The 21,166-nt window shown below is 51.0% G+C and overlaps 7 protein-coding genes across 7 annotated transcripts; 1 reads left to right on the top strand and 6 right to left on the bottom strand.

Annotated features, from left to right (window-relative positions):
• Positions 1-518: 518 nt before the first annotated feature.
• Positions 519-2,296, bottom strand: M406DRAFT_345341 (FMN-linked oxidoreductase). Its single transcript, XM_040922071.1, has 2 exons — positions 2,242-2,296; positions 519-2,094 (listed from the first exon to the last, which is right to left on the bottom strand). The coding sequence occupies exons 1-2, from the start codon at positions 2,261-2,263 to the stop codon at positions 650-652; spliced, it is 1,467 nt and encodes a 488-aa protein (XP_040778181.1). The 5' UTR covers positions 2,264-2,296; the 3' UTR covers positions 519-649.
• A 394-nt stretch (positions 2,297-2,690) lies between these two features.
• M406DRAFT_242026 (uncharacterized protein) lies at positions 2,691-3,424 on the bottom strand (the record flags this gene model as incomplete). Its single annotated transcript, XM_040916158.1, has 2 exons — positions 2,691-3,045; positions 3,129-3,424. Coding segments are annotated over 2 exons (651 nt in total), but the record flags the coding sequence as incomplete, so codon positions are not given.
• A 2,407-nt stretch (positions 3,425-5,831) lies between these two features.
• Positions 5,832-7,604, top strand: M406DRAFT_69380 (uncharacterized protein; the record flags this gene model as incomplete). The annotated part of the gene is made up of 1 exon (XM_040925261.1): positions 5,832-7,604. One exon carries the CDS (start codon positions 5,832-5,834, stop codon positions 7,602-7,604), a length of 1,773 nt encoding a protein of 590 aa, XP_040778179.1.
• Positions 7,605-8,969: 1,365 nt separating this feature from the next.
• On the bottom strand, positions 8,970-10,431 carry M406DRAFT_328308 (uncharacterized protein; the record flags this gene model as incomplete). The annotated part of the gene is made up of 2 exons (XM_040920315.1): positions 8,970-9,889; positions 10,332-10,431. 2 exons carry the CDS (start codon positions 10,429-10,431, stop codon positions 8,970-8,972), a joined length of 1,020 nt encoding a protein of 339 aa, XP_040778178.1.
• Positions 10,432-13,928: 3,497 nt separating this feature from the next.
• Positions 13,929-14,938, bottom strand: M406DRAFT_69378 (uncharacterized protein; the record flags this gene model as incomplete). The annotated part of the gene is made up of 2 exons (XM_040925260.1): positions 13,929-14,260; positions 14,404-14,938. 2 exons carry the CDS (start codon positions 14,936-14,938, stop codon positions 13,929-13,931), a joined length of 867 nt encoding a protein of 288 aa, XP_040778177.1.
• Positions 14,939-15,552: 614 nt separating this feature from the next.
• On the bottom strand, positions 15,553-16,264 carry M406DRAFT_69377 (uncharacterized protein; the record flags this gene model as incomplete). Its single annotated transcript, XM_040925259.1, has 3 exons — positions 15,553-15,606; positions 15,666-15,845; positions 16,094-16,264. The coding sequence occupies 3 exons, from the start codon at positions 16,262-16,264 to the stop codon at positions 15,553-15,555; spliced, it is 405 nt and encodes a 134-aa protein (XP_040778176.1).
• A 1,502-nt stretch (positions 16,265-17,766) lies between these two features.
• On the bottom strand, positions 17,767-19,074 carry M406DRAFT_79666 (family 16 glycoside hydrolase). The gene is made up of 2 exons (XM_040925988.1): positions 18,187-19,074; positions 17,767-18,086 (listed from the first exon to the last, which is right to left on the bottom strand). The coding sequence occupies exons 1-2, from the start codon at positions 18,958-18,960 to the stop codon at positions 18,003-18,005; spliced, it is 858 nt and encodes a 285-aa protein (XP_040778175.1). The 5' UTR covers positions 18,961-19,074; the 3' UTR covers positions 17,767-18,002.
• Between the last annotated feature and the right edge of the window lie 2,092 nt (positions 19,075-21,166).

Raw genomic sequence — 21,166 nt, 5'->3', positions numbered from 1 at the left:
GTCGGGCTGGCTTCCGGTGCTGGATCAAGCGAGAGGGGAACATGCATCGCTTAGCTTTTCTTTTCTTCTTCATGTTATAGTTATCACAATTTGTTTTGGAATGTGCGCGAGTACTGCTTATACATGTGGAGATGTCATCACGTTTTCCTTCTCTTGCCTTTCTTTTCCCTTTTGTTTTCTCTTTCAATGGCCAGTGCAACTCCCTTCCCTTCTTTCAGGAATCGAACCAAATTTCGTGAGGATTCAAAGACTCGTAACTGTAACCTTGTCATGTCTGCCCATCAAATGCTTGATGTGTACATAAATATCTGTAAAAAGCAACAATAGAAGATCATCATCATGTGGCTACGTGCCCTAGCTGAATGCACCAAGGCGCGGACACTTGGAATTTCAAACCAAGACGAAGAAAAAAAGGAAGAAAAAAAGTAGACTTAACTACAGGCCGATCCAGAAACGAGCGCCACAATGGAGTATGGAACGTCGAGTCGAGAAGTATAGAACAGGAGACAAATCAATATGGCCAAAACACATGTGTATATAGTGATATATATACTGCAAAGATGCTTCAATAAAACACATTTTTGTCTATTGCCGCCCTACCACCCCCACGAGAGGTGACATAATAATCGCCAAAGCCATCCCCGCCCCTCTATGCACTCCCATTTTCCAACGTCTTCCTCATCTCGCCTTTTATCCTCGTGACAGTGCCCGCGCCGCCATACACCATGCCGGTGTACACCATAGCCACGCTCGCCCCAGCGTTCAGGACCTTCAACGCCTGCTCGCCGTTCTTGATCCCGCCGGTGGCGAAGATGACCTTCTGGGGTGTCTCCTTGCGCTTCCCGCTCTCGACCTGCCCAGCCACCGTCCCATCGACAGCCGGCACAGCGGCGACGGCGGCGGCAGTAGCAGCAGCTGGGGTGGCTGTTCCTTCCTCCGAGTCTCGCATCGAGAACCCGTCCAGCATCTTCCGATACCGCCCCACCAGGTCCAGCGTCCTCTCGAACATGGCAGGGCCCGAGAACCCCCCCGTCTCCATCAGCGCGTCCCTCTCGCGCTGCATCAGGCGCACGCCCTCCGGCACGAGCCCTGCCCTCCGCTTAGTGGTGTTCCCCACGATCACGCCGTCGACGCCGCTCATGTACACGGCCTGGACGATCCCCTCCATCTGCGCTGCCTCGTCCTCGTCAGGCGACACCTTGACCATGACCTTGGGCTTGGTCCTCCTCTGTGTGCGCTGCGCCTCGTCCACCACGGCGGCGAGGATGCGGCCCAGGGGCTCGGCGGCCTGCAGGTCGCGCAGGCCCGGCGTGTTGGGGGAGCTGACGTTGACGACCAGCACGTCGGCGTACGGGGCGAGGCGGTTCACGCAGTAGACGTAGTCCCGCGCCACGGCGTCGAGGTCCCGCTCGTCTGTCTCCTTCTGCTTGGCGACCTGCACGCACAGCAGTCGGCCCCGCAGCAGGCTGCCAGGAGGCACGTCCACGCCGTCGCCGTTGAGGACAGCCCGCTCGCTGAGCCCGACCGACATGGCAAACTTCCTGACTCGCTCTCGAAGCCGGGCGGCCATGGCGTCGGCGCCACGGCTGTTCAGGCCGTACCTATTGACCATGCCCTCGACAGCAGGGACGCGCCACACACGCGGCTTCGGGTTGCCCTCCTGCGGATGCGGCGTGCACCCGCCGACCTCGACGACGCCGGCGCCCAGGTCGAACAGGACGTCAGGAATTTCGGCGTCCTTGTCAAGCCCGGCGGAGATGCCAATAGGGTTCGCCAGGGTGGTGTCGAAGACGGTCACGGCGAGATCGGAGGGCTCACGGACGATGCCTGGGGTGCGGGTGGGGCGCTCGCGCGGGTTGAGGCCGAGCTCGTAGAGGAGCTTGAGGGCACGGGTGCCGACATGGTGGGCCTCCTCAGCATCGGGATAGACGGCGCGGAGGAGAGGAGGGACCAGCCACTGATGGTAGGAGGCGCGGGTGTCGGTTGCGTAGAGGTAGGAGAGCGTGAGGGTCGCGGCGAGGGAGGTCGTGAGGGCGAGTGTCCCAAGACGGAAAGGACGGCGTGGAGGACGAGGGGGAGGAGGCGGCACAGCAGCTGGGGCAGAGGCTGTCGAGGAAGAGGCGGCAGGGGTGCTTGTTGAGGAGGCCGTCGTCGAGGCCGTCCGTCGCGTGAAGATGGGCGACAGGCGAGGTCGAATTGTTGATCTGAAGAGGCGGAGTGTGGCGAGATGAGGCGACAGACCTCGTGTTATCGGATGCGCCATGGTGTAGAAGGGCCACCAGACTGCATCCAGCAACTCAATGGCTCTGTGGTGTGGACGAGGGAAAAGGTTGAAGGTGACGTGATTCGAGAGGACAAGAAGTATCCAAAACTTGAAGGTACGAAGTTGCCAACCAACCCCCCCCCCCCCGGCATGTGGTTTAGATACAGTCCGAAAGGCTTAGTGCACACTGTAATAAACACAGCATGGCTGCACCAAGCGCACAGTATGAATTTATGTAGTCTATCTCAAAAAGCAGTCTTCGCTGTATGTCTGGTTTCTAAACCTGGATATCCCAAAACGCCGTCTATCCCGATTCTAAACCTTTTCTTCTCGTCTCATGTGCATTCAGAATATCTAGATGCAAGGGGCCCTACGGTTTCATCTATGCGGTCATCATGTCGGCAGAAGACGAGGGCGGTATCCTGCCAGCTGGTCTGTCTCTTGCTTCTGCCTCCTCTGCCAGCCTGTTCAGCCACGACAGGTATGTCTGCCATCCGACGGCGATCGTCCCGGCAAATATGGATCGGTACTCGATAGGAATGAAGGTGAAGTTGATGGCGCTGACGGCGGGCCACACCTTGAGCGAGTTGACTATGCTGATCGGGACCGTTCGTTTTATGCGCTCCCAGATCTCGACCAGGTTGTCGCCGGCCAGGAACGCCTGCATTCCAAAGAAATAGGTGTTGAAGAGGGGTGTGAAGAAGCACTGGTTGATCGTAATCTTGGTGGCCAGTGACAGGAGCCATGACGAGTAGTTGAAGTTGCGCGAGAGGAACATGAACCTGCGAGCGCCAAGTTGGTTTTGATTAGCAGTGGCCCAACAGAAAGCAGGATACTCTTCTTCTTTTTTGTCTCTAGCCCTTACCATTCGAAGTTTGGTATAGAAATCAGGCCGCCGATGATCATGGACCTGCCCGTCCTCTCTGGGTCATAGCCCTTCCCGCTCATGTGCTGCGCAGAGACGTCGCCGAGGCAAAAGATGGTCAGCGACGTGCACAGCTGGACGACCCAGGGCCTCTTCCTCTGCGCCCGGCCGTACGCTTGTGTCGCACGGGTCAGAGGGCCCAGCTTGAGCCAGAAGGGTACGTCCGTTGCAGGCACATTGTTTGGGCCGGGGATGGGAGTCTCGGGCTTGTTGGACTGCCATCTTCGCTGCTGCTGCTGCTGCTGCTGCTGCTGCTGCTGGCGGGCGAAGGACTGGAAGTGCCGCCGAAGCATGGCGCGGTAGAAGATGGCTGTGCCTGCCATTTTCTTTGTCTTCTAGCAGTGGAGGGGTGGTCGATGATCACACGGGGACCAGCATCTTCTGTTTAGAAAAAGGAAAAGGAGGGAGGTGGTGGGTGTTGCTTTGGGGTGTATGCGAAAAGACGTGATTAAAACGAGGGGCCGAAAGAGACTTGATTGCGTCTTGCGACAAATAATAAGCCGATCCCGCGCCGATGGACCCTTGCCCTTATTACAGTATTGGGCTGCAGGGGGTCGGGGTTGATCTGGTTGGTAATTACAGCCCCAACGGCCCCTCTGGGTCAAGTGCTGAGGACCACAGCTGCGCCCCGTGACCCTAAACTTGACCCCCTGACTTTGACCCCATGGGATATTATATTACATAGTAGATCACTGTACATGAGCCTTAATACATGAGCATTCTGGCATCTTGCTGAGGCTCACCCTCACTAATCCCTCTTGAGGTGGATCATCTGGTAGAGGTATACAGTGTGACAGGACATTAGCCATACCTTCCTTCTCGCCAACATCAGCCCTGACTTCACTGGCCCTTCCTTCCATTTTTAGGGCTCATCTACTTAATAATTGAGCTAGACTGATGAGCGTCCTCAACGAGACCAAGAAACACATTGGCAGATGTCAGCAGAAGTACATGAACCAATTTGAATTTCCTACATACAAACAGAGAATATGTGGCTGTTAATGGCTACTGGTCTACCGGTTAGTCTTTGTAGCGGCCCGTTGCTGTAGTGTCTGTACTTCAAGAACTAAGTACAAGGGAGATCCTGGAAGTACATGAGCTACAAAGCCCTTAAAAATCATATGCCCTCGAGTACAAAGCGCCAAACTCGTTGCTGCTTGACAATCCACTTTCTTTTCCCAAGTGCCACGTATAGAATCAGACAACAAGTGTTCCCTCAGTGAGGTCTTTGGATACCAATAACTCATCTGGACAATGATTTCAGGACAGGAATCCGCTGCTCCATAGCAAGCAGCTTGTAAGAAGTAATTATATCAGGAGTTTGGCCAAGGACTGGCTACGCCAAGTAGCCCACTGCTGAAGTCCAAGCTTTGTAATTTGATGCCCTTTCCAAGTGTCACTAAGCCACGTTTGTCAGCTTCTGTACTCAGATATGGTTGATTGCATTGTAGAATCACTAATACAATCTTGCCATTTTGCGGTCATGTTTGAGAATAAAAGCAAATTTAATTGCTTGCGTCGACCTGCATAGCTGGGCCTATCAGCCCTGTGAATACTACCATGCTCAGAAACTGTGAACAAGTAAATGTCCTCTGAATAAAAAGCAAGAAGATTGTAGAGGGTCTTGCCAACCTTGGAAGCCCACACTTCCAATGCAGCGTTTTTCTACATCCTCAACAGTATAATACAGTCGACAAAACCATAGACATAGTTCTTTTGCCACATAGCCAAGGAATGGGACACCATTCTGGGCGGACGGCTCCTTCTAAACCACCAGGCATGCCCTCGTGCAACAGTCCCTGACCGAGATAATAAATTCATATCTGACTACTAGGCAGGACTACGAAACCCATTTGGCGCTCGTTTACAGATGACCAGTGCTCCCTGATAGCCAAGGCGTCGAACACGTTATACGAAATTACACAGCAGAACATCCAGACGAAATGCGTATTAACTTTCCACCATCTTTGCAGTGGAATTTGAATAATGCTAGGCAGCGCTCAGTTATCGCAAGTCCTCACGAGTTCCTATTCCAATTCAAGATCCAATCACCATATGACTGATCACAGAGCTTTCGAGCCGAGCTTGTTTTTGATCTAAAGATTCATTATCACTATTACAATGCTACAGTTCTATACTATGCATAAACCATAACGCACAGCACTACTGTATAATTTCAAAACTACCGTGACAGGTCTATTGTGTTTCACTGACCGTTTTGTCTTAACTCACTCTCCTTGTATGTTCTGCCATCTCAACTATCAAGATCAGGTCTTATTCTACAACATTGATGATGGCTTCGCTCAAAATCGCTGTTACAGACAGTTGTCTGGCTTGATTAAAACACAATTGCTCTACTTATTTTCAAATGAATTGTTCATTGCTCTATTCGGAGGCAGCAAGTGAGCCCAACTACTATATAAGGAACGTTGCAATTCCCCGTCCAGATCACCAGCTCTCGACATCTAACTCACCTCTTCATCCACGACAGGACCACCTTACTGGACTGCTCACACATCCCTGAAGGGGTCTCTGCTCTTACCATCCACATCTGCCTGTGGTTTTGGTCCGCTGGTTTCGGACCAACTCCTCAGCTCAGACACCTTGTAACCCTTCCCCTTCCCTTCATCCCAACCATCCAGTATGGATCATTCCCAGGGTCACTCCGACCAAGGTCATGCCTCCTGCATGACAGGGGACATCAGGACCAGAATCTCTCAGATGACTGAGCAGATACGGATCCAGTTGCCAGGCCAGAGGGTGGGTTCTTCTATTAACCCACCCAACAACCCCCGCCCTGCTGGACGCAGGGCTTCGATGGGAAATGCCCAGGGCCTCTTGCCCATTGCCAACAACATGGCTGGTCTTCCCAATGTCAACCCCAGGGCCAATGTGCCGACAAGCCGCAACAACATGGCAGGACTGCCCAACATCAACCCCGGACCGACAGGCCGCAACATGCAGGCTCCAAACCCTCAGCGTGGTGTGCCGATGCCTAACGACAATAACGATAACAACATGAACCAGCGCAACAAGCGCCGCCGCGGAGAAACCATGCCCGGCAGTATGAGGCCGGGCATCATCATCAACCCGGCTGTGAACGACCCGCAGCCTGCCAACTTTGCTCCAGCGCCGCCACGGCGAGGTGCCGTTCAGCTGCAGGGTGCTGACACTCTTGTGGCCGACATTGCTCGCCTGAGGACACTTCTCAGCGAGAAGCAACCCGATGCCTCCATCGACCACATCACTAGCATGGGCGACCTATATAGGTTTGAGCGCGCTTACCGCAAGCTGGACAGCACCAATGCTGACTTGAGTTCAGTCTACGACTTCCCCGATGATCCCCAAGAGCAGCTTGGTCTGGCGCGGCGCCTTGTTGCCGCCATGTCCAACCTGACAGACATTGAGGACACTGCCACCATCAGAGACGGCAAAGACAGCGCTGCGGTCCACTGTGTCAAGACCAAGAAGCCGATCGAGATGCAGATGTGCGCCTGGAAGTTTCTTCGCGCCATTTTCAAGGCCCAGCTGAACGACCTCAACCTTCCTGCCAAGTTCAGCACGAGCCGTGGATACTATGACACCTACATGGAGCGCTTCCGGGACGTCGAAGAGGGCCTCGCTGCAAACAAGCTGCTTGTCCGCAGTGCCTTTGAGACTGACCTCTGGATCGACAGGATTGCCGATCGGCCCAGATTCGAGCGAACGCTCAAGATGCAGAATGAGCGCGGCAACAAGCTCCAGCACAGCAAGCTGAAGTATGCCAGCAAAGTCCAGCGAGAGAACCCGGACCTCGACTTTGTTGCCGATGCTGAGTCCTCTGCTGCTCCTGCTCCTCCTGCTGCCCCTGCTGCCCCTGCTGTTCCTGGACCGCAGATCCAGCCATTCCACCCTCAGCTTTACGCTGCGCCCGTCAATGCTTGGCCAGGCATTCCCATGGGCTATGCCTTGCCCAGCACCGCTCCTATGGGCTATGCCTTGCCCAGCACCGCTCCTATGGGCTATGCCTTGCCCAGCACCGCTCCTCTGGGCTACGCCTTGCCCAGCACCGCTCCTCTGGCCAACTCTGCTAACAATCTCTCCAGCAAGGCCCAGGGCAAACAGCCTGCCCGGTATCCCGCGCCTGTCTTGCCCAGCCTTGGACCACAGCTAGAGCTATCCTTCTGTGCTGAACCCCTTGGCTCGAACACTGGAACGGTCATCAACGCAGGTGAGCCTGGACCCAGCAACACCTCTGGGGACAACGATGAGATTGAATGGACGATGCAGGCTTATGACGCTGACGAGCAGTGGGACAACAACAATGCCACGCCTGACAATGGAGGTCCGAGCCGGCAGCCAGCCTCTGAGAGCTTCGCTAGCTCTACCAACCCTGACTGGGAGGGCGATGACGACTGGATGGAGTTTCTAGAGTGAAACTGGATGAGGGGTCCTGGAGAAGAAGCCTTGAGATAAGGAGATCAGATAGTGACACTTTAGGAAATGAGACTGCATGACACAATTTGGAAACTTGACCCTCCCAATCCAAAAATAGACGCTACAAAGTACAAAAGTTCCCCGCCGTGCTCACCACAAAGCCAACATAATTAATAGTATTCCACTAACATTCTCTTGATTGGGGGGTTCGGGGAGACAGAACATCAATACTAAAATTCATTCTTTCTTCGCAGATTTCCAGTGCATATATAATATTCTCTCAAGGTATCACTATGTAGGTGACCATAAACATACTGCAGACCCTCTTCTGATACCATCAATGGTAGATTCCGTCTTTCGGCAGTCTCATGCACTCTTGATACCATGAATGAGGGAATGATGCCCGGGAGGTTTCGAGCGCGCCAAGATGGCTTACTTTGCCATTGCACGCCGAATGACTACTTAGAGGACGAGGGCTTATGGCATGCCTAACTCCAAGTCAAGATGTGACATCCAGCATTGTTCACATTTCATTGCTGGGGGTTTCAGTCTCAAGCAAAGACAGATGATTATGAATTCCCACTTGGAGAGGGTGTCATGCAGAAAATCTAAACATGAAACTCGCTTACAGGACTTGTGTTTAGGAAGAAATCATTGTATAAATGAGGTTTAAACTCGATTCAGAGGTTGACTTAATTCCATAACGCCGTTTAATGGTAATCCCTCTACCCATGGCTTATAATTACATATGTGCGCAGGCGGTTATTGCTTATCCAGCGTCACAACATTTCGATCTCTTGCCCATCTCCTAGCATTCAAACACAACAAATATTAAAAGAGACAATCTGTGTACTTGCAAAATAATTGGCCTGGTATTCTTCTCGAGAAAAAAAAAAAAAAAAAAAGAGTCCTCCGGGGTAAATACGCGACGGTATAACGCGGCTGCTGAATGATCTCGCTGCAGGTACTGGCACAGTGGTTGACTGGGCACCTGGGGCGACGCAATGGACAGCGCAGCCGTTTCTCTCGCACAAAAGTCGGGCAAATTCCTTATCGAGAATAGTGTCGCCGTAGACCCCAGCTCTTTATGACCAGACAAATTGCAAGCAAGCAATGTACAGACTTTCTTCTTAATTTTGGTGGTTGGCTTGTCTTGTCACAGGCTCTTTCCATGCTGTACAGCTGATGCTTGCTCAGCATCTTCTGTCGACTCCATCATTGACTTGGAAGACCGCGGGTCTCCCTTTAAAATGGTGGCTGGAGAGATGGCTTATCGTTGGAACACTCCCAGCAAATCGTCTTGTCGCTCCCTCATGACAGTAGCAGCAGATGCCATGCCATTCGCCTTTCTCTCTCCCCTGAGCACTACACTCCAACAATACCCCATGCTTTCATCAAATTTCGCAATCCACCGCAGTAGCTCCTGAGTGCCAGGAGGTCGCCATTAGGACAATGGCCAAAGCAAAATGACAGGATGTCCATGTCTTCATATTCGTAAGATGGGATGTCCCAAAATGTCGTCAGGCGCTCGCCCACATCCGGAATTTTCATGTCATCCGGAAGCTTGACCGGGAAGAGCAGGTGATACTCGATCCTGAGGACTTTTCCCGTGGCGTAGTCCATCACAACGGTACAATAGTAAGGCTCCTCCAGTAGCACGCCCACGATGTCGTCGTAAACGGCATCCGAAGGTTCCGGTGCGCCGGCCATGGCGACGGTCTTTGTGAGTTTCTCTTTGGTCAGGGGCCCCTGCGCGAGAAAATAAAAGCCCATCGTCTTCTCCTTGTAGTCGAGGTGCGTGATGGGAACCTCAGTGAGGCCAAGGTCCAGGAGTTGCTGCTTATTCGCCTTGATTCCGTCCGGCATTGCTGGTATCTGCAGAATCTCGTCCAGGGTGTAGCTTTTGCCAAGAAACTGCCACGTGCCGTCGAATCCCTTGTCGACGGTGAACTCGGGCTGGTCAATCATACGGGGGCAAGACTGCGACAGGTTCTTGTGCATTTCCACCAGCGGGTCGTTGGGTAAGACCCAGCCGTGCTTCAAGGCGATGTCCAGCGTATCGGTTGGAATGGCAAACAGGACGCGGAAGAGAAGCGCAGCGCCTGGCACGTTCCCACACCGTATCTGCACTGCCGAATCATGGAAGCACTCGCCGTAAGCATCGATGATCTCCTTGACCTTGTCCTCCGAGTAAGGGGCTTCCACTGATGCCGATCCATTGTCCAGGTCCTCCAGAAACTGCGGTTCAATGAACGGCGCTCGTTCCGATGTTGTCGACATGGCGTCTGTTTGTTCCGAGTCAAGCGTGACGACGAGACGTTTCGACTTGCATTGACAAGAATTTGAGCTGGGATTCAGGGGTGAGAAAAGTTAAAAGGCCAGTCATCGACTGGTGGTCGGCTGCAGTGACGTTGTATAGGTTCTTAGTAGCCGAGGTGAGCGACGACGTGCCGACCTGACAGAGCCCAGACCAAGGTCAAATGAACATTCAAGGAGAAGAGAAATACTGATCGTCGTGAAAGTTGACGAGACGAACCGTAGGATCCTCCCCTTCCCCCATTGGGGGCCCCTTGGGAAAGAAATGGGCTTTCTGCGCCAGGCCCCTGGGAATTCTTAGGAGCATTTGGCAACCTGGTTGCTCCAGACCAATCGCTTCTTGTTTTGGACATAAGGCCGGATGGCAAGGCCCGTCCCATCTCTTCTATCATATCATGTTGCTAGACGAACCTTGCTCGGCTCCAGCGCCCCAGTCACGGCCAACGTCTGTCCATTCCGAGTGGAGCAACGTCAGATCTCGGCAAGCATCCGCTTGGAGGCCGCGCCACATGATGGAGTACGGTGTCCATAAACAAACTCTGGCACACCGAAGGTTCTATCCAATCTCGTCAGGTCTCGCCGAGGTAAGGGAGTAGGGGAAAAAAGGAAAGAGGGCGAGCGAGACAACCCCGGCAGTCGAGAAATGACCTGTCGAACCGGTATCGCACGGTCTGAAGGTTTCGGAGCATTCTTCCGAGATCTAGCTCGCTCATCGCTTGTCGCCCTTCTTGTCTTGGCCTTGCGACAGCCTGGGCTCCTTCACCGTCTCGCTTCGCATTATCACAGATGTCGTGCGTTGTGAGGGTCAGGCTTACGAGGCAAAGTATATACAATGTAGGACCCAGGGGTTTGGTCCCAACCCACCGGCGTGATGCGCCCCCCTCCCCCCCCCCCTTTTTTTTTTTTTTGTTTTCTTCAGACGAGAGCTGCGACAAGCATTCAACCAAGCCATGTCGGAGATCTACATCCAAAGATGGCCAAGCGCCCGTCGTACCCTCGACGTACACAGTATGCACAGAGCCAGACAGTGTCAAAGGGGGGAAAAGGAGGGGAAAGCTGCTGCATGTCGGCTCGGGTTGATGCATCTTGCAGCGTGAGACGGTCAACCAAATTCGCGTCTCGTTCCGACACTGCGGAATGACAGTCTGCCGGCAGTGACAGCTCTAGTGCTTAGGGAAGTGCACGAATGAGGCTGAGGAAGCAAGCATTTTGTAGTATTATTATTGTTACGTTTACTTTCCACACGACCGCGCTAGAACTTACATAATCTTGACGATGGACATCACGCTGAATACTCACACTCTTTTCTTCTTTTCTCTATGGAGAAGGGCGACGACACCAGCAAACCTTTGGCTATTGTTGCCATGGTCAAGTGACAACTCATGTTCCGACGGCCATACAGCGGCCAATTCTAGCAAATCACAAGACAGCCCACACCTGCATCTCTGGGTCGTGCCCTGGCTCGTCAGTGTGGCGGGTTTGCCTTCCGGTCTGGCACGACATGCCTTAAGATACACATGATCGTACGTACCATAGTATCAAAAGATAAGGATGACCTGTCTTTTGAGGCAATATGACAATGAAGTGCGTCTCCTGGTGGTATTTCTTGCTCGGGCCAAACATTTGGCATCCGAGCATTCTCCGCTGAAGTTACGTTGGCGACGGTAAACAGGCCTGGTGGTGATCAATGGGGCTGTTATGTGGACTTTGTGCTCGCACACCTTGTGCAATACTTCAAACGAGCATACAAAATAGTACAAAGACCCAGTGAGGGAAAAAAAGTTAAAGAGAAAGAGAAAATTTGTGTGAGCATACGGTTTGAACAAACTGAGAGAGTCGTAAGTCGCCCAGCATGCCCAGGTGCCTGCAATTTCGCAGCTCGCAAAAGGGGGGATCCTAAACTCCGAGCCATTTAGGGGGCGCGCCTCCACAATGAACTCAATTTTGAGTCATGCTGTGGGAGATCCTCGGCAAGCTTGTATCCCCTACCACTCAACAAGCGAAGACAAGTCTACTGAAAAGGCCACTAAGCTCAATGTGGATGCTGGAAGCCATCATGAGCTGAACGAATCCTACATCTTTCGAAGTCGATATGCGACCATGCGCAAAGAGCGAATGCTGAGACATTTCAAACAAACCAGCCTTATCATCCATCAAGATCAGGGAAACATGAAGGCATTGCGATATGAAGCAAACAGAACTGCCTGTCTCTTGAAGCGAGGAACTAAAGTATCCAACAGCACCGCCGTCACGCTGGCAAGACTTGGAGGATCTCCCCCATCTTGGGAGCGGCAGACTAGCCAGGGTGCTCAGGCAGATCTCTCCACAACTATACCATTTTTCACGTACTGCTATTGCCTACTGGTATAGTACACAATTCAAGCTCCGTCGTGGGAAGATAGGCTCGGATAGCCGGTGATGATGAGGCACCTGGGCTCATTCCAAGATCTACAAGAAAGTCCCGATGCAAATGCACTACGTCTCTCTCTTTCCTAAACCGGTCGAGTCAGCTGTTGAGAATTAAGCATGATTGCAGAGGGAACTATGCCGGATCTACATGCACCTCCAATCTTCAGACATCCGCAACCTATCCACCTGTGGGGGCTGTTGGTCGGCCAATTGATCATCAAGGCCGGCTCAAGGCTCAATGCTCCCGCATAGCAAAGTGAGGTCTTGAAGAAGAACATCTTCGATATTAGACTATAATCATGTCTTTGCGAGCCAAGACGAAAGGCTTTTGTTGTGATTTGAGGGGCTTGTTTTCACCAGGGCACAGTGCGGAACCTACGGCCGTCAGGCTCAAGGCCTTCCACTGTCCAGGGACAGGCAACTTCGCGGCCCGGCACTATGGTCAAGCTATGGAATTGTTTCCTATATCACAGCGGCCATACCCGAGCCATCTAAGCCGGAAAAACTGTGGATAGACTGGATATGTTTAGTGTCGTACTAATGACCGTATGATGATGTTATTGGGCTTGATGGCTCGTCTTCGAGATGTAAACCCACACGAGCTGGCCTGGGCCTACCAGACCCCGTTCTGAGGTCCAGCATCAGCTTTCCCAAAGATCATACGAAGGTACGAATGAAAATTTTACGGTTTTGCGCTGATTTCGGTGACTAGCCTACCTAGATAATCATCATCATGAGAGTCTTGAAAAACATTAAAGAGCTGAGATTCTATCAAGTTAGTGTACTTGTTACTTATTTAGTGCAAACGTTGGTGCCATTTGAACCCGCTCCATTAATTATTAAGGTTAAATATTACCTAAAGTGACAAACTCTGAAGATCGTCCAGTGTGTTCACAAATCTGCCCTTTGTATTGTGACCAAAGTTGCAACCACAAATCCAGACAACTTTGGCTTCTTGGACAGATCGATTTTCCATCCAGGGTGAGTAATCACTGACACCCTGTGAGCTTGCCGATAATATCCTGCTTCAACAAACCGTGAAAATAGAAATGGGCTAAGTCACGACTTACTAAGATGCAGACCGTGTTGCGTAAGCATTGCATATTAGCTGAAATGCAGAGAACTTGCATGGCGATGGTTAGACCGCTCTTGAGGATCAGTTTCGAACAGGATGATAATTGACATGTTGACCTCGAACTGCCAAGGTCAGAGGTTGTCCAGGTGTTGATAGTAGATTCTCAACGATTATTTGACTGGAGGTCTAGTCACTCCTCACGAAGTCATCACACCGATAGGTCAAATTCGGTGCATTATTTCCAGTGCAACAAATAGTCAGCTGGCGTAGATTATCGGTATGAAAGCCAGTATCTGTGGATACTAAGGTCAGATAACTAGCACCTCGCTATTGTGAATAACATTTGTGGAAACCCTTCTGTATCCGCTCAAACATGTATTTCCCAACTTCATTAAGGTCTTTTCAGCCGGCAGCCGCCGGCTGAGGTTTAATCAGGCCTGAGAAGTTCCATGAGATAAGAGATGGGCCACATAGACCACAGACAGCTTGTGCCCGCCGGTGTGCCCAAGCTTTGGCTGGTCCAATCATTCTGCTTCATCAAGCTTCATAACTTCATACCACAAGGGGTCTTTCCCATCCAGTCGCTCGATCGTAACGTTTTTCAGTCCTTCAAACCCCTCACTCACGTACAACGGGTATCCAGCCGGTGTTCCCAGCAGCATGATTGGCATCCGCTTGTCACCGCCCTCTCCCTCGTGATTGAGCTTGGCGACCTCGGCCTTGCCCCAGTGAAGATGCTCAGCTGCAAAACCGTTCCCGTCCCAGTCTGGATGCGTGGCTAGTAATCCGAGGTAGAGGTATTGACTGAAAGGTTCCACAATGTTCTTGCGAACCGCGGAATTTATCTTGTTCACATCTAGTATATGTCAAATTTCTTGATCGGAACCGAAAATGGTACATTCATGGAGGGTCTTGGTTGGAGAATGGAAAACCCGACGAACTGGACGACACCTAACTTCAGGCAGGTGAGATTCTCTTTGTAGGATTTCATTAACTTACAGTCTGCCTCACGGGTTGTGTTGACATCAAGGTGCGCGGAACAGTTGAAGGTTGTGCCAGATTCGAAGTCGCCGCCCCGCAGGAGAAAAGCCCCTTCGGACATCATCAATGAAGAAGATGAGAGCGATGGCTGGTCCGGGGTTCCCGTCTTTCCGTAGTCCCAACCTGAAATTGAAACGACTCTCTCCCCTCTGTCGGACGATGAATCGGGCACCGTTAAAACTCTGAGTTTATATCTCTTGGTGTCGTCACGAATGAGCTTCTCGACAAATTGTCGCTGACAGGCTAAAGTATACTCAGACCCAACCTCGTCTGCGAACTGGTAGATATACTGCCATGCTTCACTGCGTATGAAAGCCTCGTAATTGACAACGTTGAACTCATCAACATCATCAATGTGGGCATCGCGGAGAGTGAATGGAACTGTGTCTGAGAGAGGAGCTTGCACGTGGTAGGCCTCCTGAGGGAAAATCAAAGCATCGGCGGCAGTAAAGACGGTAAGGAGCAAAGATGGCAAGAGAAGAGGGCCCTTCATTTTTTGGATATGTTGCTTGGCTTGTCGAAGGCTTTGAAGTCCGGGTGATTATACCATGTGAAGGGTTGAATTCCCAGCGCGCGAGAGGTGACGTGAAAAAAGATGAAATCAGCTAATCACAAGCACTAATAAATGTCCGAGATAACAACCACCACATACTTCGCCCCCGGTGACCCCCTTGCACGCGCTTAGCGATCCTGTGTTGCGGGCGGAGAAATCTCTCCGTCTTACGCCGCGTCCATGTTCACTGCTCTGCGCACGTAAGGCGCAACAATGCTATCTAAACTGCCATCGATCACACGAAGGTCGTACAATGTATCATAAATCAAGGTACGTTTCGAAGTCAAGAGCGTGAGTACAAATGCTTTTTCAAAAATGGAGGGATTGATGTCGATTATCAGATGGCTTCATTCATTTATTTGAAAAATGTAATTAAGAGGATTCGTACCATATACTTATTGCACTTGTTCCAGATAGTCGAACTCCAAGTCTGACCAACGCCATGTCCCGAGCAAATCATTGGTGTCATATCATGTACTCGTCGTCCTTGTATAACTCAGACGTTCTGCGAACTTCTCTGCCTAGAAGAATTACCCATCGCAAACGATGTCCCTTTATGAAACAGTGACATTAACACCGTAAATATTGAAGCCCATCTCACCAGAAGCCTGCACTTAAATTAGTCTACAGATTACACTTTCGACCGCGTGAAGGGAGCTTCGCTTACACCGACGAGATGAGGAATTGCAGCTTTCAAGTAGTAGTCACCCGCGGAGGTGCCGGAAGGAATCGTCACGCTCTCGGTGAATGTGTAAGGGTACGCCGCACCCTCTGTGCCAGTCAGGGCGACATAGCCAATCTGTGTTCCGATGCATATCGAGCAATCCCATGCTGATGGCGTAAGACCCTGTAGGAATGAGAGTCAGTTTAGGATCGTAGAAAATTGATGGGTCTGAGATGGGAACATCGAAGCGCTTTTGACTTTGCCGACTTCGGTGGCCAAAGCCGACGAGGGAACAAAAATATCATCTCAAAAAGCTCCAACTTGGATTTCCCAGTCCCACTCAGTGGGAGTCAACCTGAAGCGGCTCGGCTCAAAGAGGAGCTCATTGGAAAATTGAGAAAGGAAGGAAGAAGTTGCTCAGAAAACCATACCCAGACAATGGAGTAGTCCTCCCAGTTCTCAATATATATCGCTGTTTGCAGCGTCGCCGTGATGGTACTGCCGGCCTCAGCGGTAGCCGGGGCAGTAAAGCCCGTGACATAAGCGCTGGCTAGAGGCAAGACAGCCAGGGCGGATGTAGCGAAGGTGGTAAAAGAGACCATGTTGGCGATCTGTTGGAAATGTGGATGGTTCCGAAGTGATACGAAGGTGTGGGCTGAGGACAATCAACGAAGTGTGTTGGCGGAGCACTGGGGATATTGTATGCAAGCTTAAGAGAGATTGAAGTGGCCCTTTTGCTTTATATACTCATGCCTTGAGGCGAATTGTTGTCAGCCACGAGGCAGAGAAGGTTCTGTCAGGCAACGATCCTCTGTTCGGGCTCGTGGCTGAGGCATCATACACTGTACGTGGCACCCCACCGTACATTACGAGAGTGCTGAAGTCAGATGCCAGTGGCCCCTTCGTATTCCGTACTGATTCCTCGGAATGTCTCCCGACATTGGCCAATCCCAGCCAGCCTCTAGTGGAATCCTACGTGTAGGCGGTGTAACTTTGCCCAATTTCCCCGCTGCAGTGGTAAGAATCCTTTCCCAGAATCGAACAGCAAGTCTTCCATGGGCAGAAGCAACCTACAATGTAATTATTTACTAACACCGTGGAAATGACTATCAAGAAAGGCTCATAAGACCCAGCAGCAATTAATCTGGGAATTGTTGGGTTGGGGGGGGGGGGGGGTTTGGGTTGAAGTTGCTGCGCATCAGAACAGCGCAAAAGCGTGTGACACTGCCGATCGTTGGGTGATGCATGCATAAGCTTACCTAGCAAGTCTAACAAGCGGGTACGAGATGACGATCCTGGTGGGGGGCTCCCCTTGCGGATGGTAACGTCGCCTCCACGTTTGAATGGATATTAAATCCTACCCAATGTCAGAGACGAACATTCGCCCGCTTATCCTACCGAGATGCCGTATTCTTTTCAGCCTTAAGACGCCATGTCACCATGTGGCACCGGGATTCAACCTCTTGGCGCTCACATCACGGACGGGACTCACCTCTAGACTTGCCTCTGTCCTTCTAAATCATGGATCCATCGTTTTCCCGAAAACAGTACGCAAGAGGCTGAGATTGAGCACCGCCTCGTGAGGAGCAATGAACAGCCGAGCTCCTGACTTCTCCTCTGTGCGAGTGCCAGTTCGTATTAACTGGTCATTGAGGGATGCTGTCGACAGCTGTAGCCTCCAACATGTCAGGGCTCGGAAGAGCTGTCGGCGACGTTGCTACACACAATCACTAGCGATGAATATTAGATTAGATATCGGCCCTGTAACTGAAGTAGAAGCTCTACCTGACTAGAAATTCGGTTTCGTCAAGGAAGTACAATTTTAGTGACTACTTACGTTCATTGCTTCCTGTTTTATTTCTTTCTTCCAAGAAAAGAACAAAAAAGAAAAAGAAAACAAGAAGAAGACGATGAAGATGAAAGGAGGAAAGAAGAACATAAGGACAGCATCTGTCAATCTATGGTACTTACCAACTAGATGAGGTTCATCTGAATACTGGTCCCTCCACCTCAAACCTCGTCATCACGGTATCGACCTCAGATCGAGTCGATATTCGGGCGCCCTCAGCGAGAGCAACTTGTCAGTAGAGTGAAACGCAAAAATGGTAAGGCAAGACTTGGAGATTGTAAGTGCATCTTATAGTCCAATTTGGACAAAATAAATACAAGAAGAAAACCCCCCTCAAAAACTCGTCTCGTATCTGCAAAGCGGTGGCTACATAGCATAGTGTGCATTCAAAAACCCCAAACCTATTCCCTCCTGCTGCCCTTTCTCACTGCTACATCTAGATATAGGTATGATCCCCACAACGCCAATTATGTGTTGATAGTACAAGTCAATCAGTTCGAGATGTACTGAGCAACATAACCGACTTCCATCATGGCTCCATATCCATCGAGGGTTGCAGAGTTTGGATATCCAGGCTGCCAAGACTGTCAGCTTACAATGCTCTTCTCCCTGAACCAAGACACAGGCGTCGAGATTGGAAAGGAACAAGAAAACACAGATTCAAACTATGCTTACCCAACTTCCGCCCACAGCAACATTGAGGATGAAGTAGAGGGGTGAGTGGCACAGAGAAGTCCAGATGGCCTGGGTGAGCTGGCTTCCGGTCAGGGTCTGGAAGACGATCCCGTCCATCGACCACTTGATGGTCTCAGTCTCCCAATTGTTGGACGTGCGATCCCACTCGACCCTCCAGACATGCCAGCTCTGGTCAGGGATGGCGATGTGGCTCCCAATCCCGGTGCCCTCGTTACAGACACCTCCTGGGTAGGTACCACAATGCGCAGTTCCGTAGCCAGTGAGGATGCCATCGACAGTTTCCAGGACGTCCAGTTCTCCACAGGCCGGCCAGCTCCCACCGTGTCGCAGCGAGTCGCCCAGCATCCAGAACGCCGGCCAGATGCCCTGCTTGGTGCTGATGTCGTTGGTGCCAAAGCGGATCTCGGCCTCGGCCCTCGTGACTTTTCTTGCGGTGGGCGTAAAGGTGTATTTGGACTCGATCCTCCCAGAAGTCCACCCGTTCTGGGTAGATGAGTCCTTCCATGGAACCAGCTGCAGTGTCTGTCCACCGGAGCACTGTACATTGGCGGAAGAGGACGTGTATTCTTCCCACTCGCCATTGACGTTCAGGTAGCCGGTTATGATGTTCCAGTTGTTGGCGTCAGGAGCAACGCCGGCTGCATAAGGGAAATCAGCGCCCCATACTTCAGTGAAGCCGGAATAACCCGGTGGCGCCCAGCCCGCGACGAGGGAGACCAGAGCGAGAACCAGCGCCGTTGAAGGACGAGCCATTTTATGTGATTCGGAGTTATATACAGAAGGGGCTCCAAAGATGAAGGAAATTCAGGATCATGTACGATTGCCAGATCGTTAAGCCAATGTATATATATACAGGGACAAAAGCAGAGAAGAAAAGGAATGCGATGTTGGTTGTAATTTTCAAATTCTGACCAGGCGCAGACTAGCAACGCCTTATATACTTGGAAAAAGAAATTTTGTAAAGCCACCATCGTCACCGTCACCCTCAAATCAAGTCTTGACTGCCAAGCAAAACTTCCAGACGTGATAACTCCGTATGCCACCGGCACGCCGCCGCTTTCGACAGATGGCTTTGACCAAGGATGGCATCCTGTCTCACGGAACTATCATGCTGCGGTTGACTCGCATTTCCCTCAAAGCCCAAAATGGGGTTTTCTACCCATGCATTGCTGCTAGCAGAGTCCTGCCCAGGTGCTCCCTGACATCAGTTACTCCCTTTGCAGGCGATTAATACACGTGCTTTCAGCATCAAATGTCAAGAGGAGGGTGACATCGTAACCAGAATATTCATCATATTTCAACCAAAAGTGCCAATAAAAGTGATATCCCTTGGAGAAAGCGCCGAGCGGACAAGCCACGCGACAGGCAAACAGAGAGTCATGATCATGCGGTAGCCTATTTCCACAGCAGCAGCCCTTTAGCCAATGAGGGTTGAGATGCTACCTAAGTTTGTGTGTAATAGGAGAACATGAGATTGAATAAAGAGTCATGGCCTACAACCCCCCTTTGCTGCACTCGTCCGATGTCAGAAGCCATCAGATACTTGGCCAACTGAATACAAGTGTGTAAACGTTCAAGGCGTTCACAAATTGCCCCGTCTTGTCTCTCCGAGTAATTTCCGGAGACATCATCTCGAAGTTATATCACCCAGCGTGACTCGTCCTAGGTCTCAAAGGCATGATCAAGTTGTCAAGATGGTCAAGTGGGCTAAATTCTTACCCCTCAACCCAGTACCTCGGCCAGGAGAAGATGAAGAAAAGCAACGGTTATTCCAGGCCCAATCGAAGGGGAGAGGGTTCCTGCATAGAAAGCTCCGGTGGCGTGGGAAGGCTTGGCACCAGTACTAGTATGTTTGCGTGTGGATGGGAGGTTGGATGGCCAATGGTAGAGGAAGAGAGTCCTAGTAGACTTGTCGTGTGACCGGCCAAGAGTTGGAACCTCTGATACTCTTAGATTTTGGCCAACGTGACACCATACACCCAAATTTTGATAGAAAGATGGTCCCATCTCCGTCGGTACTTTTTATTAATGGCCGGGAGTCATGTTCTTTTTTACTATGTGCAAAAACAATAATGATGTCTACCGCCTCAGGTCCTGCCACATCCCTTCAATGGTAACGTTAGATCACTTGACCCTGAATGGTCATGTGAGAGGGCGCCGAGTCAATGTGCTCCTAATGGAGAATTGAAATCGCAAATATTTATGGATTGGTTGCTTGACGGCGCTTCCGAAAGGCACCGAAATCAAATTACTCGTGTGTAGATCCCGTCACGGAGGATGGAAAGTAATCATTGTAATTGGTGAACATCCTGATCAATGAGTGGCGATGAGTGGATATTTGAGAATGGCCGTCTGCCACAATATCGATGATCTTGAGGGTCAAAACAATTGCCCCATTCGCGGATTTGCTCCGTCTTATGTCAGATCTCTCTGAGACAATTATGGAATACTTTGGCCACAATGCTTGAATGGCGTCTTGCTAAAAGAACGGTGTGGCTCACCACTTGAATGATGGCTGTAGTGCGCACATGCCACCTCCGGAAGAATTACGTGTCAAATTTCTTCCTTATAATGAATACTTTTTGGTCATGTCTGCAGCCCAGACTCGACCATGAGCCGCGAGCATGTGAGGCTCTTTGTATATATGTGGCCACTGATACTTTGCGCATGCTCAGTAGGATGCTGCTGAGTGTTTGCAGAGAATCTGGGGATCATTGACTCTCGTGTGCCACAATGAGAGCGATATGTTACAAGATTTTGGTAGTCGACGAAGACCAGATAAGTGCCATTTCCAATTGCAGTAGAAGCAGGAGAATGATTTCCATAATTCGGTCCGGAACTTATCCCAACATGTTGTGAACAGCGCTTGACTTTTGTAAATTGTAGTGACTGTTCTCTCTACCCATGCTAAGAAGGGATGGAGGAAGAATGGACGAAGAGATTGTTATTTGTAGACCCA

Source organism: Cryphonectria parasitica (assembly GCF_011745365.1).
Source record: "Cryphonectria parasitica EP155 unplaced genomic scaffold M406scaffold_3, whole genome shotgun sequence".
In the NCBI taxonomy this organism is placed as follows: domain Eukaryota; kingdom Fungi; phylum Ascomycota; class Sordariomycetes; order Diaporthales; family Cryphonectriaceae; genus Cryphonectria; species Cryphonectria parasitica.
The sequence above is the reverse complement of the archived record's forward strand: the minus strand, read 5'-3'. Positions and strand labels throughout refer to the sequence as shown.